This window comes from Eubalaena glacialis, chromosome 3 (assembly GCF_028564815.1).
Source record: "Eubalaena glacialis isolate mEubGla1 chromosome 3, mEubGla1.1.hap2.+ XY, whole genome shotgun sequence".
Taxonomy (NCBI): Eukaryota; Metazoa; Chordata; class Mammalia; order Artiodactyla; family Balaenidae; genus Eubalaena; species Eubalaena glacialis.
The window spans coordinates 90,663,327-90,681,756 of NC_083718.1; the positions used below are offsets into that span (position 1 = coordinate 90,663,327).

At 38.7% G+C, this 18,430-nt stretch overlaps 1 protein-coding gene across 1 annotated transcript in view; it reads left to right on the forward strand.

Annotated features, from left to right (window-relative positions):
* Positions 1-18,430, forward strand: part of GDAP2 (ganglioside induced differentiation associated protein 2) — a 77,930-nt gene that overhangs the window by 33,621 nt on the left and 25,879 nt on the right. Inside the window, exons 4-8 of the mRNA XM_061183623.1 lie at positions 1,315-1,468; positions 1,887-1,975; positions 7,638-7,714; positions 14,089-14,248; positions 16,177-16,333. Coding sequence (XP_061039606.1) covers positions 1,315-1,468; positions 1,887-1,975; positions 7,638-7,714; positions 14,089-14,248; positions 16,177-16,333 — 637 coding nt within the window. The remainder of the gene's footprint in view (positions 1-1,314; positions 1,469-1,886; positions 1,976-7,637; positions 7,715-14,088; positions 14,249-16,176; positions 16,334-18,430) is intronic.

An 18,430-nucleotide genomic window follows, 5' to 3' on the forward strand; every position in this document is an offset into this window, starting at 1 on the left:
TTAGATAAGTGCTTTTTCCTCTTCTCTGAATATTCTGTTTTTCGTAACATTCTGGTTATGTTTCAGATATACTATGTCTTCTCTTACCTCTCTGAGATTAGTAATTATGGTGTTGGGAGTTTTTTGGCTTGTTTTTTAAGTTTCCTTCCCTAAATTGCCTATTTTTTTTAGCATCTGTGCCCCCCCCACCCCATTGTGAGAGGCTTTCCTCACTTCCTGGTGATCCTCGAGTGTCAGCATATTCAAGAGAGAGGAATTGAGAAGGTACTGGGAAGCTCTGTGTGCATGGGCTTGGTGGATCTTGAAGCAGATGATGAGCAGGAGCCCTGCTGTTTCATTGGGAGAACATCCCTCATTTATCAGAATCTGTAGGTCCTTTGGTTTGAGCCTCTTAGTCTCCTGGAAGGGAATCTTCCAGGGGTATAAGCATGGATGTCTGTTTTGGAAGCCAGTTAGGAGCAGAGATGTAGAGCCATTACTGTTGAGTATAACAGTTTAATCAAATCCCCTCTTTTCAGCTGTGCCTGGGGTTCTAGAGTCCAGAAACTCCAGTGCAGCATCTCCGAAGAATAAACCTTCCTGTTGCTGTGGTGGTAAAGGAATCATCACCTTGCTGTGCTGGCTGGGGGAGGGGTTGTTGCAGATTTGAATGTTTTTATGCAAACTTTTAACTCAGCCTCCTCCTTTTAGTCCCACTTCACGTCATAGCCTTCAGAAGTTCTTAGGACCTCCAATTTCTGAGCCTTTTCAGTGTTCTGTAGTAATAACAACAACAATAATAGCTAATGCATGAATGCACTTTGCATATATTAACTCATTTAATCCTGTGAAGTAAGTACTATTAGTATCCCCCTTATATAGGAAATTGAGGCATGGAGAGGCCAAGCGCTTGTCCAAAGGGTCACAGCAGGAACATGGTGGACTCAGGATTTGAATCGAAGCAGTCTGTCTTCAGTCCAACACTGCCTTTCAGAACAGACCGGCTTGCTTCATGTTGGTCACCCCATTTCTGCAAGCAGTTATGTTTCTCTGCTTTGCTAAATCACTTGCTTCTAGTCCATTGACTTTATTCCTTCCAAGATTTTAATAATGCTTTTCTGCTTCATGTTCTCTTTGTCTCTGTTTTTATACCTATTGTATTGCTTCACTGTCATTTTGGGATCAGAGACAAATGTTTGTATTCAATCCATATTTTTAACTGGAATTTCTCAAAGTTCTTAATACTTTCTCTGTTTCATGCGTTGTTCTGTTGGTTTGCTGGTTTTTTCTTTTTCCTAACAGCTCCATGACTTATATATTCTCCATTGTTCCCAGGTTGCCGGACAGGTGAAGCAAAATTGACAAAAGGATTTAATCTAGCTGCCCGGTTCATCATTCACACAGTGGGACCTAAGTACAAGAGCCGCTATCGCACAGCCGCTGAGAGTTCCCTATACAGCTGCTACAGAAACGTACTTCAGCTGGCAAAGTATGGCTAACTCAGTTCCTAGACATAGCATGCCATACGTTGGTAAAGGCCCTGGTTTTAAAATGAAACCTAGCTATGAAAGTCAAATTTTGAGGGACTTAAATAATTTAGGAGGACCCTGAAGATAGAATTAATCATCTTCTCAAACGCGGCAGAGTAAGAGGAATACATTTGGGTGACTTGAGAATTTAACCCATTCCCATTTTACTTAGTTCCCATTTCACTCCCATTTTACTCAGAATGTATTTCCCCCAAATGGTGCAGTTAAATTATATATTATAATTTTTACATAGTGCAGTTGGGTTAAATATTACAGTAGATTCATTGAAGGGACAGGGAAGGAGAAGTTAAGCTGCATTTTTTATTATTTATTATGAATGCTTAGAGTATAGTTTTTGTGTTTTCTGTTGGATTGCAGAGAGCAGTCCATGTCTTCTGTTGGATTCTGTGTCATCAATTCTGCAAAACGAGGTTACCCTTTAGAGGATGCAACACACATAGCACTTCGTAAGTAAGGTTGGGGGTACTGTACATAAATTAAATTTAAAAAAAGCTTTTTATCACTAGTTAAATAGTTGCAGCCAAAGAAGATTTGTTGATTAACTGATCGTGGCACTCTGGCGGGAAGTTTGTGTTGACAAGTTGCAGAGCTCTCAGTTTACTTTCTGGGTTTGACATTTTTATCCATTTGAATAAAGGCTTAGAAAATTTGCCTATTAAGTTTGAAAATTATACCCCTGAGAAGTATGGCCAATGCATTGGGTATTTGAATCATAATTCAGAATAATCTTGGCAGGCAGCAACAATGAAGTCAAAACAGATTTTGTAATATCAGATTGATATAGCACTATCAGTTTAAGCAGTAGCTTTCATGTGTGCTGTTTGAATATAAAACCCTGCATTTAGATTTTAAAAAGACTGGGCTCAACCATTATGAGCTAGAATGTTGTATATGTAATATAAAAATATGATGCTTATTAGCTCGAGGGAGTCCCTGATCTCACTGTATTGTATACAGGTTCAGACCACACCTAGAATTTTGCATCTAGTTCTGGCTGTCATATCTCATGTTTGCAGGGCAAACAGTTTGAAACATTAGTGGTGTTTCTCCTAAAGAAGAACACGCTTTTAGCATATATGGTGCCCAAATATATGGAGTCGTCTCATGTGGACTTATTCCATACTGTATTTTTAGAGCAATAGTTCTTAACTATTATGACTTCTTTGGAATTCATCATAAGCTACACTGAGCATCTGATGAAAGAAAGCTGTGGACCCTTTTCCCAGAGGAATGCACATACAGAGGGAATTTACATGCTATTTCAGGAAGTTCACAGATCCTTGTAAAGATTGTAAATAAGATTTCCAACTGTAGAAGACAGGTCTAAGACCAAGTGACAAGGAAGAAGATTTGTTCCCCTTTGAGATAGAACTATCTGAAATAGAAAGGTTTTTTTTTTAATTTATTTATTTTATTTATTTATTTTTGGCTGCGTCGGGTCTTCGTTGCTGCGCGCAAACTTTCTGTAGTTGCAGCGAGTGAGGGCCACTCATTGTGGTGCGTGGGCTTCTCATTGTGGTGGCTTCTCTTGCTGCGGAGCATGGGTTTCAGGTGCACAAGCTTCAGTAGTTGTGGCACACAGGCTCAGTAGTTGTGACTCGCAGGCTCTAGAGCGCAGGCTCAGCAGTTGTGGCACATGGGCTTAGTTACTCCGCGGCACGTGGGATCTTCCTGGACCAGGGCTCGAACCCTTATCTCCTGCATTGGTAGGCGGATTCTTAACCACTGCGCCACCAGGGATGTCCCAGAGATCTTTTCTTTTCATCTCTGTATTTCCAATGCTTTCATATGTCAGGAATGCTTTACATATGGTCCTTGCTGAAGAAATATGTATTTTAAAAAGGGATAAAAGTAATTCCATTTCACTTCTTCAACAACCTTGTGTTTTAGGTAGTGTAGTGTTTTTAGGTATTTGTTTTACAAATAAAGAGGCTCAGAAATTTATCATGTTTTTAGGGTTATGCAGACTTGGAACATATATCCAGGCCTTCTGACTCCCAAGTCTAGTAACCTATGTGTTGTACTAGATAATTCATTATGCTTGAGTTAGGACTGCTTCGGTGGGAAACTACTGTTAGAGCTAGCCTGCATGTATTCTGAATGGTGCCTTACCAAAGCAAAGTTCCTACCTTTATATAATTCTCCTTGGCAAGGCTTTTGGCAGGTCTTAACTTTCTCTGCTTTTGCTTAACCTGTGCCCCATATCTCATAGCTTGAGGTAGGCCTTTTATGTCTCCATTTTTTATTAAAGTAATTATATGGATTAGAATTTAAAGAGACACCATCATTTTGTAGAAAAGGCTCTGAAAAGGGAGTCAAGAAGACTAGTTTTTGGTCCCAGTTCTACCAGTCTAACTCTGGCTCTGTGGCCCTCAGATAAGTCACTTGATACAGTACCACAGAGGAGTCAGCTTTGAGCAGTAATTGTAGTAACAGCAGATAAAGATCAAAAGTAGGTATAAGGCCATAGTTCCTAGGAGTCAGGAGTCTGGCTCGGCTGACTCTTCTGCTCGGTGTCTCCCATGGCAACAACTTAGGTGTGGGCCAGACAGTTCATCTCTGGAGCTTGGGGGGGTACTTCTAAGTTCATGTGGTTATTGTCAGAATTCAGTTTCTTGCAGTTGTGGGACTGGAGGTCCCTGCTTTCTTGCTGCCTGTCAGCCGAGGGCCACTCGCAGCACTTAGAGGCCACCTGTACTTCCCTGCTACGTGACCCTTTCCCAACAGGGCAGCCCACTTCCTCCAGGCCAGCAGGAGAACCTCTTCTTCCATCAGCCAGCCAGCGCCTCACACCATGTAACTCAACCACAGGAGTGACATTCTTCACTTCTGCTGTATTCTGTTGGCTAGAAGCAAGTCGCAGGGTCCTTCCACATTCAAGGCCAGGAGATTCAACCAGGTTGTGACTCTTTGGACGTCATCTTAGAATTCTGCCTGTCACAGGGTAGAAAGCCAGCCCACTCTTCCTACCTTGAAATTGTCAACCAGAAACCCAGCGTGTGCTTTTGTAAATGGTCCCTCAATTAAATTCTCCTCAAATTACAAAAAAAAAAAAAAAAAAAGTAGGTATAAGGGACTTTGATGAAGCAATTTCTAGAAATTTAATTAGCACAAAGGAAATGTAAAGCTTTAAGATAAGCAGGTTAACTTGTATGTTATAAGACCTGCTTGACTTATTACACCTTAAATCTAATAGCAGAACTATAGCATCTCATTAAAAAATACACACACACACACAAACAGTTGTGCCCTTTGCTCACATACTTTCTGAGCATCTGGGAAATAAATGGCTTTTAGGCTTTTGTAGCATATATGGGCCAAGAACAAATCTGAGGCTGTAACTGTAGGTCCTTAGTTCCAAAAGCTTTCTTACTTATTAAACTATTACTGAAATTTATTTCATTTGAAATCTAAGTAATATCTTCTTGATAGATGTACTACGTTATTTATCTTTTTTTTCTTAGTTCATGTGAAGTTCAGTTCTTCTCCAGAAGAAACTTAAAGAAACATCTACATTTAGATAAATTTATCATGTTATTTATTCATTCAGCAGAACTCTGAGTGACTACTATATGCTAGGCCCTGTGCTGTATAGAAGAGGATACAGTGGTGAGAAAAAAGGCAATGGTGTTGTTCTTATTGTGTTTCCAGTTTGGAAATTTTAATGTCACACATGTCATTCTCACCAGTTAAAGAGTTTTTACTACAAGTTAGGCACATGGCATCCTAGTTGGTTGCAGAGAATAGAGCACAGTACAAAAATCTTATAGCCATGATATCACTCTTTTTTTTTTTCCTCCTTTTTGCGGAATTACTTTTCTGAGTGAACTGTGCTGCTGAGGGAATTCAACTTGGTTACTAGTTGGCATCGTATGTTGTCTTCCAAAGGAAATTCCACAGTTATACGCTGGGAAACTATTTTGTGTAAACATTAAAACTTCGTGTCAAAGTAAATAGGATGGAAGAAAATCATTTGTTTTTTTTTTTAATTTCATTTTTTAAAAATTATTAAAGCAGAATAGAGGGAGAAATGAAAAAATTTGTCGCCTGACAGAAAGAGAATTAGGAAGATTTGTTCAGTCCTTCAACAAATGGGTCTCCTCTATTAGGTTCTCAAGATACAGTAGTGAACAAGGCAAGCAATAGGTTGATAACCAGAGTCATAAAATGTTCATTCAGTTACTAGTTACTTTTGAATGATTGCTTGCCGTATTCCTAAGGTGTGCTAGGCCCTAGTAATGTATATATTTTATTTTAAAGATTTTTTTTTTATGTGGACCATTTTTAAAGTCCTCATCGAATTTGTTACAGTATTGCTTCTGTTTTATGTTTTGGTTTTTTGGCCCTGAGGCATGTGGGATCCTAGCTCCCCGACCAGAGATCAAACCTCCACCGTGTTGGAAGGCAACGTCCTAACCACTGGACCACCAGGGAAGTCCCAAGGCCCTAGTAGTATTAATGTTAAGTTTACTTGGCCTTCAGAAAGCTCACAGTCTAGATATAAAATGCTATGATAAGTTCACAAATAGAGAGCTGTTTAAAAGATTATAGGAGGAGCACACGGAAGGATGGAGTTCTATACAAAGGAGATGGCTTTTGACTGGGCCATGAAAAATGAGTAGGAGTTCACTAAGAGAGGGTCATGGTGGATGAAAGGTATTCTAGTCAAAGATAACCATGCAAGCAGAGGTAGGGTAGCTTCAAGGTAAGTGGCATATTCGAAGTACAGCAAAGAAGCCAATGGCTAAAGCATAAGATAGGTGGGAAGAATAGCTGGAAATAGGACTAAAGGGCAGGGGTGGAGGGGTGGTTAATTGTCAGGGTGTGGAGAGCCATGCTGTGGGGACTTTGAATCTTAACCTATAAGCAGTGCAGAGCCATCGGAAATGGTTAGTAAGTGTAACATAAGATAACTCAGGCAACAGTGAATATGTAGGCTTGGAAAGAGAAACAAGAGAACAGTTGAAAACTTATTGCCAACGTCTTTGTTAGCATTGAGAGCCTGAGAGCAGCTGGAAGAGAAAAGGAATGGCTGTTAAAAATATTAGCCATAGAATTTAAAGGACATGATAACACATTGAAAATGCAGGATGAAGGAAGAAGTGAAGGAAGTGTCAGAAGAATTCAGGATTCTAGCTTAGGCGAGTGGTTGGATGTTGCTGTGTAACTGAAATAAGGAGTACAGGTAAAGGAGCAGGTGTTGGGGAGAGATGGAAGTCAGGTTTGGACCTGTTGGGATCAGGTTTGGACATGCTGAGTTTGAGGTCTCAGTTATCTGGGCAAATATGCCCAGCAGGCTGTAGGAAATTTCAGGTCTTTTGTTCAGAAAACAGAGTATAAAGATTTGGGAGCCATCAGCATGTGGAGTATTATCTAACAATCAAATTAGTAAGCTCAAGAAAATATATATACCAAGAAAATTTAAAATATGGAGGACAGAACCTGGAGAGGACAATATTTTTAAAAGGTGGGGTGTGGGCATCTAGAGAGAGATTGCAGGTAAGTTAAGGACTGAGAAAAGGCCACTAGGTCTCATTATTAAGAAGTTTATAGAGAAAGAATAAGGATAAGATAGAAATTAAGAAAAAATAATTCAGTTTTGGTTCATAGGATATTGACAGGGCTAAAGAGCTGAGGAGGACATCTAGTAGTGTAACTGATTAATGGAAAGGCACTTGTGCTAGACCATTCTGGTCAGAGAGAGAGGCCCCAGAGAATAAAAAGAATATACTGGATAAGGGAGAATTGTCTGGAGTCAACATCTTCTATGGCCAGGCACTATTTACTGGCAATAAAGCAGTAAATAAAATAAAGCTCTTGCTGTTGTGGAGCTTTCATCTAATGGATGGGGCAGGGAGGGTGGGGAGGATATACAATAAACAGGAAACTCCACGAAATGTCCAGAATAGTTGCTCTGGAGGAAAGCAAATCAGGGAAAGGTTTTTAAATAGGGTTACCTGGGGAGGCTTTACTGATAAGGTGTCACTGAGCACAGACCTGAATGATACGAGGAGTGATCCCTTACAGAAATAAAACTTTGAAGGGTTTGATTTTTCTTCACAATTAATTTCTTATTTATTGAATTAATCTTTCTATTCTTTTCCTTAGGCACGGTAAGGAGATTCCTCGAAATTCACGGAGAGACTATTGAAAAAGTAGTATTTGCTGTCTCTGAACTTGAAGAGGTATTTTGCTAATTATCTTGCATTGTTTAAACCTTATTTTCACTTGTAAGTGTTTGTCTCTTCATTATCTGTTAACTGAGTTGCCAGCAGGCAAATCCTAATTATCTGTGCACATATTTGGTAGTGGGGCTTACCATCATTTGTTGAAAAAGACTATACTGGAGACTAAAAGCAAGTCAGGAGGAGCATTTTGTTCATGTTTTTCACTGGTAAACTGTTAATCACGCAGTAAAATCTTATAAGGTGGAGTTGTTCTGGTTTACTCACTATATTAGCTCTCAAGACAGCTCGAGGCATCGCCTTATGACCTAAGCACTGGGTGCCTGGGCAGCATAACTGGAAAACCGCCACTGCTGGAAAAGCCCTGTTGTCTCTGTGACCTGGAAACAGGTGACAGCCTAGCCTAGTGGCTAGTATTGAGTAAGTTGTGACGTTTATGGTTTGTTATGTGTGGTTAGGTTTAGTATGTTTCAATTTAATTTAGAGCCATTTTAGGAAATAAGTTCTCTTTTAAATCTTATTAAGCTTTATTTAGCTTTAGTGTGCTCTGTCCCATTCAGCTTGTATTATTTCTGAGTTTTGTGTCCTTGGGCAAGTTTTATGTCCTCTCTGTGCTTTGATAAAAAATGAATACTAACAGTACTTATATCATAGGAGTTTTGTGATAAATGAATTACTACATGTGAAATAGCCATTCACAGTGTATGTAGGTACATATATGAGATATAAACCATTTTGAATTCGCTGAAGTAAGACACATTTACCATGTTTGCTATCTCTTCTTGTTTCATCTGGTTTACCTGTTCATTCATTCTCTCAGTGACCTATGATTGAATGTCTAGGATATATCAGGTTTACTCTACTGGGTTCTGGGAATACACCAGTGAATGAGTCATGGTTGTTGTCCTCAAGGAACCCACTGTCTGTTGGTGGGGACAGACAAGTCAGATAAGTTATGATAATTGTGGTAAGGGCATTAATGGAGGTATGGGAAGGATAGGAGTGCACAGCTCCAGCCTGGCATGGGGTTAGGAAATACTTTCCATAGATGGTGATATGTAAGTTGAAATCATTGTAAAAGGTAACTAAAATTTTCCAAAGGAAGGGCAAATAACAGTAGTCATACAAGCATAAGCACAGTCATATAAGTAAGAAATAGCAGAACGGGTGTAGTGTATTGCATAAAATGTGAGGCTAGGAGTGGCAAAAATGAAAGTTAGGCAGGGGCAAGATCACTCAAGGCCTGGTATCTCATACTTTATCAATCATACAATGGGAGAACATAGAAGAGCTCCAAGCAGATAAATGATGTGGTCTAACTTGTATATTAGCTATGTGGAGGATGATTTTGAAGGAGAAAGACAAGTGACAAGTGACAAGAAGAGATAATAAGCGGTTGTAATATTCCAAGTGAGAAATTATCAGGCCTGAACAAGGGCACTGGAGGTGTTGAAATTTAAAAAAATATTAAACAAATTCAGCTGGAGTTGGAGGTCACAAATATGTAGGGGAAAAGAGAGAGGGAAGTTAAGGATGACTCCTAGGTTTCTGGCTTGGATGACTGGATAATGATGCCACCAGTGAGATAGCAGGTAGAAAGGGGGGAAAGTTTTAGAGAGAGGAGAAGGGATGAAGACAAGTTCTATTTTGAACATGTTGAATCCTAGGGGATCAGTGTATTCAACTGATGATCAGCAGGCCATTGTGCTTGTCAGTCTAAAGCTGAGGAGTGAAGTCTGGGCTAGAGATTTGACCATGTCATAGAATAGGATACCAACTAAGGTACCAAGATAGGATACCCTGTTCTCAGGGAGTTTGTAGACTAATAGTTAGATAGCCAGATAAACAAAGACCACCCTGAGGTGTGGCAAGTGCTGTGCTGGGAGTGTACATCACAGTGCTGTGGCAGTCTATCAGGGCACCTAAGCCAGACCCAGGGGAACAGAGAAAAATTCTTCACCTGCAGTATACCTGAAAAAAATAGTCATTAACGTTTATCATCTAGGTCCAATGGACTTTTTTTTAAAGGTCATTTTATGAATAATTTATTGAATAATAAAGGGATAATAAAAAACAATTTGATAAGGTATTTCAGTAAGAATTGAAATGTAACCACCCTTTTTATATCAAGTAAATTTTGTTGCACAAACATCATAAAAGATGAAAGAATACTGTCACATCTTTCTAGTAAAATGTTCTTATCACAAAATCCTGTATGGTCAAGTTCTTCCTATAGTGAATCACTGAATGAGAATGCCATATTTCTACTTTGCCCGTAGAAATATGTTGTTGACTCATAGGTTCTTGAATTTGAGAAGATTAATCTAGGATATTGTCATCTGAAGACTCAGTGTCTGAGATTCACTTCATATGATCAGTCTTAACCTCATCTTTAATAAAGTGCTGCTGTCTGTGTCTTTACATTTACCTTTGATTCCTTTAATAATTCTGAAATGTCATCTTTGTTCAGTTGTCTTCTCTTTGCTATTTTGGGCTGAAAATGAAAAAGTCTGAATTCTCAAATCTTTCCAATGAAAGTTAAAAACAGATTACAGACTACACATAAGAATAGAGATGCAAAAATTCTTAACAAAATATTAGCATACTGAATCCAGCAACATATAAAAGGATTATGTAATATAACATCACCAAGTGGAATTTATCCCAGGAATGTTAGCTATGTTTTTGTATATAAAAATATCCTAAGACGTCCACAAAAAAGCTATTAGAAATAATAGAGCTCAGCAGGGTTACAGGACATAAGATCAATATAAAAAATAGTGTTTCTACACACTAGCAAAGAATAATCCAAAAATGAAATTAAGAAAACAGTTGCATTTACAGTAGCATTAAGAAGAATCAAATATTTAAGACTAAACTTAACAAAAGAAGTGTAAGGCTTGTACATTGAAAACTGCAAAATATATTTGAAGGAAAATTTAAAAGACCTTAATAAATAGAAAGATATCCTGTTTATGGATTGGAAGACAATGTTGTTAAGATGGCAGTATTCCCCAAATTGTTCTACAGATTCAGCAAAATTCCTATCAAAATCCCAACTGAGTTTTTTGTAGAAATTGACAAGTTGATCCTGAATTTCACATGGATATACAAGGGACCCAGGATAGTCAAAACAACCTTGGAAAAAAAGAACAAAGTTGGAGGATTCACACTTAACTTATTTTGAAACTTACTCCAAGCACAGTAAGCAAGACTATGTTGTACTGACATAAGAATAAACATATAGATCAGTGTAATAGAATTTTGACATGGCTGCCAAGACAATTCAATGAAGAAAGAATAAATAGTCTTATTAACAAATGGTATAGGAGCAACTGGTTATCCACATGCAAAAGAATGAAGTTGAACCCCTACTTCACCCATGTAAAGGAAATTAGCTCAAAATGTATCTAGGGACTAAGTATGAGACCTAAAACTCTAAAACTGTTAGAAGAAAACATAGGTATAAATCTTTATGACCTTGGCTTAGGCAGTGATTTCTTAGATATGATGTGATGTCAAAGACACAAGCATCCAAAATAAAAATAGGTAAATTGGTCACTCTTATAATTCAACAGTAAAAAGACAAATCACCCAATTTTAAAATGGACAAAAGTTGGTATTTACCCAAAGGAGTTGAAAATTTATGTCCTCACAAAAAACTACAAAGGATGTTTATAGCAGCTTTATTAATATTTGCCAAAACTTGGAAGCACCAATATGTTGGTAGGTGAATGGGTAAATAAACTGTAATACATCCAGACAATGGAATATTATTAAACACTAAGAAGAAATGAACTATCAAGCTATAAAAAGATATGGAGGGACCTTAAGTGCATATTACTAAGTGAAAGAAGCCTATCTGGAACTTCCCTGGTGGCGCAGTGTTTAAGAATCCGCCTGCCAATGCAGGGGACACGGGTTCGAACCCTGGTCTGGGGAGATCCCACATGCCGCGGAGCAACTAAGCCCGTGTGCCACAACTACTGAGCCTGCGCTCTAGAGCCCGTGAGCCACAACTACTGAGCCCACATGCCACAACTACTGAGCCTGTGCTCTAGAGCCCACATGCCACAATTACTGAAGCCCGCGTGCCTAGAAGCCTGTGCTCCGCAACAAGAGAAACCACTGCAATGAGAAGCCCACGCACCGCAACGAAGAGTAGTCCCCGCTCGCCACAACTAGAGAAAGCCCACGTGCAGCAACAAAGACCCAATGCAGCCAAAAATAAATAAATAAATAAATTTATTTTTAAAAAAAAAAGCCTATCTGAAAAGGCTGCATACTGTATGATTCCAACCATCTGATGTTCCAGAAAAGGCAAAACTACCAAGACAATAAAAAGGTCAGTGGTTGCCGGAGGATGGGGGAGGGATGAATAGAGCACAGAGGATTCTTAGGGCAGTGAAAATACTCTGTATGGTGCTATAATGATGGATACAAGTCATTATACATTTGTGCAAACCTGTAGAATGTACAACACCAAGACTGAACCCTAATATAATCTATGGGTGATTAGACGTGTCAGTGTAGGTTCATCAGTTATAACAAATGTACCACTCTGGTGGGGGTTGGTGATAGTGAGGGAGACTGCATGTGTGAGGGCTGAAGGGATATGGGAAATCGCTCTACCTTCTTCCCAATTTTGTTGTGAGCCTTAAACTGCTATGAAAAAATAAAATGTTAAAAAATGGGCAAAAGTTTTGAATAGACAAGCACGTGGGAAGATGTTCTATAACATTAACCATTAAGGGAATATAAATCAAAATCACAATGAGATACCACTTCACACTCACTAGTGTGACTTTAATTACAGAGACAGACAATAACAAGTTAGGATGTGGAGAAATTGGAACCCTCATACATAGCTAGTGAGAATGTAAAATTGTGCAGCTGCTTTGGAAAACAGCCTGGCAGTTCCTCAAAAAGTTAAACAGAGATTCCGCTCTTAGGTGTATGCAGAATAGAACTGAAAACATATGTCCACACTAAAACCTGTACACAAATATTCATATCAGCATTATTCATAACAGCCAAAATGTGGAAACAACCTAAATGTCTGACCAACTGATAGATGGATAAACAAAATATGGTATATACCTACAATGGAATATTAACCTATGAAAAGAATGAAGTACTGATATATCCTGTAGCATGGGTGAACCTTAGAAACATTGTGCTAGGTGAAGAAAGCCAGACACAAAAACCATATACTGTATTCCATTTTAATGAAATGTCCAGAATAGGTAAATCTATACAGACAGAAATGTTAGTGGTTGCCAGGGGCTTGGGGAGGGAGGGATGGAGAATGACCTAGCTAATGAGCTTAGATTTTCTATTTGAGAGGATGAAATGTTCTGGAATTAGATAGTGGTGATGATTCCACAACTTCGTGAATATACTAAAAACCAGTGAATCGTATACTTTAAAACGTGAATTTTATGGTACATGAATTATATCTGTTTTTTAAAAAGGCTGCAAAGATAGTGTCGCTAGTCTTTTTTTTTTTTTAAATAGAGTACAGTTGACTTACAGTTCAGTCTTCTTACGTACCTCATATAATATACTTATTTACATGAAAGATGATGCAGTATTGCAGGTGACATAATAGGAAAACTGACAGATAATGATTTCTCTGTCCTAGGCAATTCCATCGTTCTTTTGGTTTCTTATTATTCTATTGTAGTCTTTTTTGGTATAGTTGGGAATAATTGATGAATAATGATAAAATAATTCTAGGATGATGAAAAAGCAAAATGCTTCAAGATATAGGAAAAATAAGAGCACTAAGTATCTATAATGTATCATGGATTTAGGAATGAGTCCAGTGGACCAACCCATATGGAAATTATAAGATAGAATGAGTTTTATTCTATTTTTTTTTAAGTAAGATATATCTTTATTCTTTGAGAAATCTCTAAGAAAGAATGGAAGTCATGAAATAGCAATCCTTCACAAAGAGTTAGAACTGTTAAAAAAAAAAATCTCAAAAACTAAACCTGGGTCCAATGGACCCTGATGGCACACTGAGGGTTAAGGAAGTGGTGTCTGAGCTGAATCTTGAAAGACAAATACCACTAGTGAGGTGAAGGAGGGGTTGGGGACAGGGGTCACAGAACTTTTCATTCCAGGTTCAGTGACCTGGAACTGCCAGGATGGGAATCATGCTCAACTTGAGTGACTAACAAACCCTGATCCTTAACACAAGAACTGATTGAGGGTTCCAGGCAGCATACAGTCTGAGCTTAGAAGTGGTGTGGTCTTTCTCCGTGATGAAGGCTGTCTTCACGGTGTAAGGAACAACACTAAGCACTGCTGGTGCCTGCTTCATTACTTCGTTATTTTTCACACGATGTTTGGCTTTTCTCACACAGGCTACTTACCAAAAGCTGCTACCTCTGTACTTCCCAAGGTCATTAAAGGAGGAGAGTTGCTCATTGCCATACCTACCTGCAGATATTGGAAATGCAGAAGGGGAGCCTGTGGTACCCGAACGGCAGATAAGAATAAGTGAAAAACCTGGTGCCCCGGAGGGTGAGTTCTCCTTTTCTTACTTTCCCTCTTAAGGAAGCAAAGGCTCTGGTAAACATCAGCCACCGAAGAAGTAGGAAGTTCAGCCTGACCCTTGGGAGGCTATTAGCGTGACACTAAGATCAAGACCAACTTAGGTGTTTTTAGAGTCTTATTCTTGTTAAGGTTTACTCTTTAAATTTAAAAAGTATAGTTTCATGCAGGACACTGTTGAGGAAGCAATCAAGTATATTATCATCTAAAATTTTCAACAGCTTCAACTGTGTCCTCTGAAAGCCATACCTAACATTAAATACTGAAACAAGAATGCTGTTTTGTTTTGTTTCTTTAGGTTACATACCCCTGTAGATTGAAGTGATAGTAAAGCAGGGTAGGATGGGAGCTCCTCTGAAGCTGTTCTGTATGACAGCTTGTACTGATCTTCTTGGATACATGTTTAAGAGAGACACGTATCTTCTTGGATACGTGTTATTGGAGACATGTCTCACAAGCTTCATTGCTGGAACTTGATCTCAAAATTCAGCAGTTTAAGAATTACTGTGAGATTCCTGCTGTGAACACTTTTAAATGAGCATCAAGTTAAAATCTATAGAAGGCTACTCATCTCTTTTTTATCACCAATATTTTTATCAGAAAATGTCTGTGAACCACGCTTTCCTGGAGGGGTACTCATGTACTTTTAGGGAGCCACCAATAGAGTACAGCCTTGAAATGTGCCCAGCATCATTTGGAAATCCTCATAATTGTGACTACCACAATAGAATATAATTTTTCTTAAATGCGTAAAATGCATTTTATATGACAAGGGGTAATGAAAAGCAAAATCAGTTGAGGTGGCAGTGCTGGGCAGTCATTAGCCAAAAGGTTCCCTTCTATCCCCCATCCTCAAAGACTGCTTGATTTGCATCCATATCTCAGAAAATATTGTTACCTCATAGGCTCTAGTGTTCATAAATATTTTCAGTTAGAATATAGAATCTGTTAAAATAAATGTAAAATCAGCCTTACCTGAGGGATTGAGAGAAGATTCATTTATGGGTATTTTTTTTAATAAAGGCACACTCAGCCCTTGCCTGTCACAGTTTGAGGAGCAGTGGTATAGATGTGAGGAGGTCCCGGCTGAACGGCCTCAGGTGGTGGCATTGCCTTGGGAAGCTCCCCTGCCATGGTCCAAGGGTTTTGTTTGTTTGCTTTTCTTTCTTTAAAAAAGAATTTTTTTTAAACAGATCTAGTGAGGCAGTGGGGAACACATTAAGAGATGATCCATTCCCAAGGGACTGGCTGCTAGCCAAACATAAAATGATCATACGGATAAATCAGAAAGGTAACATTAATTTGTAGTGAGAACTGTAACTCTTATATACCAGAATGATTATGTAGGCATGACCAGTGTAGAAAATCAGAACGCTCGTCAAGACATATCTTAGTGAATGTTGATCACACCCTGAAATCCTGGTCCATCCATCTTCCTTCAGGGGTTACCTGATAAAAAGACTGAAGATTATGTACCAGCCAGTCAAGTGCTCCCTTCTTAAACAATTCTGGATAAATGACCCCAAACATTTTTTCTTTATATTTCTCTTTCATTAGATGTTGTGCTACAGTTCATCTTTAAACCCACATACAGTATAATTGCTTCTATCTTTTTGTTTATTATTACGTTCTACTCTTTTCTTCCTAAGGTTACACCTAGGTCCCCTTGATTTGATTTCGTGTGTTCCTAAAACTTCCATCCCACATGGACAGGTGGTTTCTTTCATTATTTCAGTTCTTCAAACACCTGAATCTGATTTCAGTTTCATTCTCGAAAAATAACCTTAACCCTGGTTTTTTGAGTTTCCGTGCAATCATCCCTATAGCAGCATTCACAACCTGTTTGTAGCATTTACTGTCAAGTTTTGCCATCTCTATTGATAGTACTTTTGTTGCAGACAACCAAGAAGAGGAGGATGAAGGCTTGGGAGTTGATCTGTCTTTCATTGGCTCTCACGCTTTTGCTCGAATGGAAGGAGATATTGATAAGCAAAGAAGACTGATCCTTCAAGGACAGTTATCAGAAGCAGCCCTGCAGAAGCAGCATCAAAGGAAGTAAGGCAAACCCCTTTTGAGTGACAGACACATAAGGACATGAGAAACAAGAAAGGGCCTACCTCTGCTAAATGATCTACACGTAATGTGGTCTCATTTATCCTTCATGACAATCCACTAAGAAAGATATGTCCCCACTTTGTAAATGCAGAAATTCAAAGTTAATTTTTCAGTGGACACCGTTAGTATGTGATGAAGTCAGCGTTCAGATGCATCTCTGATTTCAGAGCTCCTACTCTTTCTACTGCGATTGTAGTGTCTTTGGGTGAGATTATATTCTAAAAGCAGAAAATAGGGGAAGGGAAAAACCAAGTTACAAAGTTTTTACTTAACATTACTATATTTATAATTAAAGCATAATCTATGGTTGTATTAACGTTAAAAGAGCTTTATTTCCCCTGATTTATCCCAGGGACCTTATAAAGCCATTCCATTTCTTTCAGGTGTTTTCTAAAGCAATTCTCAGTAACTCCTTTTTGAAACATAAAGAGAAGCAGCTTTTGTACTTCTGGGTAAGCTTGTCCAAGGATTAACAAACAGTCCTTGGAAAGCTAGCTGCTTTTCAAAAAATGTTAAAGGAGAGGAAAAATCATACACCATCATTGATTAGTATTCATTATCTTATAGGGTTGGTTGAGGGGGGTAACATCTCATAGTGTTGTCGTGAGTGTTAAATAAGATAATGTAATGAGCTTAGCACAGTACCTGGTACTTAGCAAGCTCTTAAAATTGGTCACTGCTGTTTTCTTTAATACTGAGCAAATTATGGCCTATTTTACCTTTGAGCTTTGGTACTTGCCATCCCTTTTGACTGGAACACTCGTTCTTCAATTCCTGCTCATTCTCCAGGTTTCAGCTCAGAAGTGATTGCCTCTAGAAACTTATCTCCCTGGAGATAAGTTGGAATAGAAGTCTGGAATCAATGCCTCCTCCGTATGCTTTTTTTTTCCTTTTTTTTTTTACACCCTGTACTTAACCAAAGCATAGCCTAGCACTTATCACACTATACTGTAATGATGTGTGGTTGTTGTTAGTCTCCATGTATAAAGTGGGAGTCAGACTAGACAATCTCCGGAGTCCCTTATAGAATTAGAATTTTGTTTTTCCTGAGTTCCTGGTCTTCACTTTATTCTCCCTTTTTCAAAAAAATAAATTTATTTATTAATTTTTGGCTGCATTGGGTCTTCATTGCTGCACACGGGCGTTTCTCTAGTTGCAGCAAGCGGGGGCTACTCTTTGTTGCAATGCGCAGGCTTCTCATTGTGGTGGTTTCTCTTGCTGCGGAGCACAGGCTCTAGGCACATGGGCTTCAGTAGTTGTGTCACACGGGCTCAGTAGTTGTGGCTCGCGGGCTCTAGAATGCAGCCTCAGTAATTGTGGTGCACGGGCTTAGTTGCTCCGTGGCATGTGGGAATCTTCCCAGACCAGGGATCGAACCCGTGTCCGCTGCATTGGCAGGTGGATTTTTAACCACTGCACCACCAGGGAAGTCCAGTTCTCCTTTTATTTTCATAAACAAAAGCTAATTAGCCACTAGGGGGCACCAATGAACAGCTTTTCTAAAGGCAAGCACAATCGAATGACAGTTTCAGTGGTTTCTGAACTTGGCCATGTGTACAAATCATCTGGCAAACATTTTTCTTTAAATACAGTGACTGGGGTTTCCCTCACACGACTGGGATTTGACCTCTATATATATTTTAAAACTTTTTCACATGATTCATGTACAACTAGACTTGGGTACCTTTTTTTGGACTAGGGCAGTGGTTCTCAAACTGTTTGGTCTCAGGTCCCCTTTGCATGCTTAAAAATTATTGAGGACCCCAAAGAGCTTTTGTTTTTATATGGCTTACACCCACTAATATTTATCATATGATAAATTATTTGTTAATTCATTTAAAAATAACCCATTATGTTTTTATGAAAAATAACTATTTTTTAGGTTAGTGAGAAATGCAGTGTTTCACATTTTTGCAGATATTTTAATGTTTGACTTAATAGAAGACAGCTGGATTCTCATATCAGCATTCAAACTGTTGGAATACGTTGTTTTGGGTGAAGTATATGAAAAAAATTTGACCTCATTCAGAAACGTAG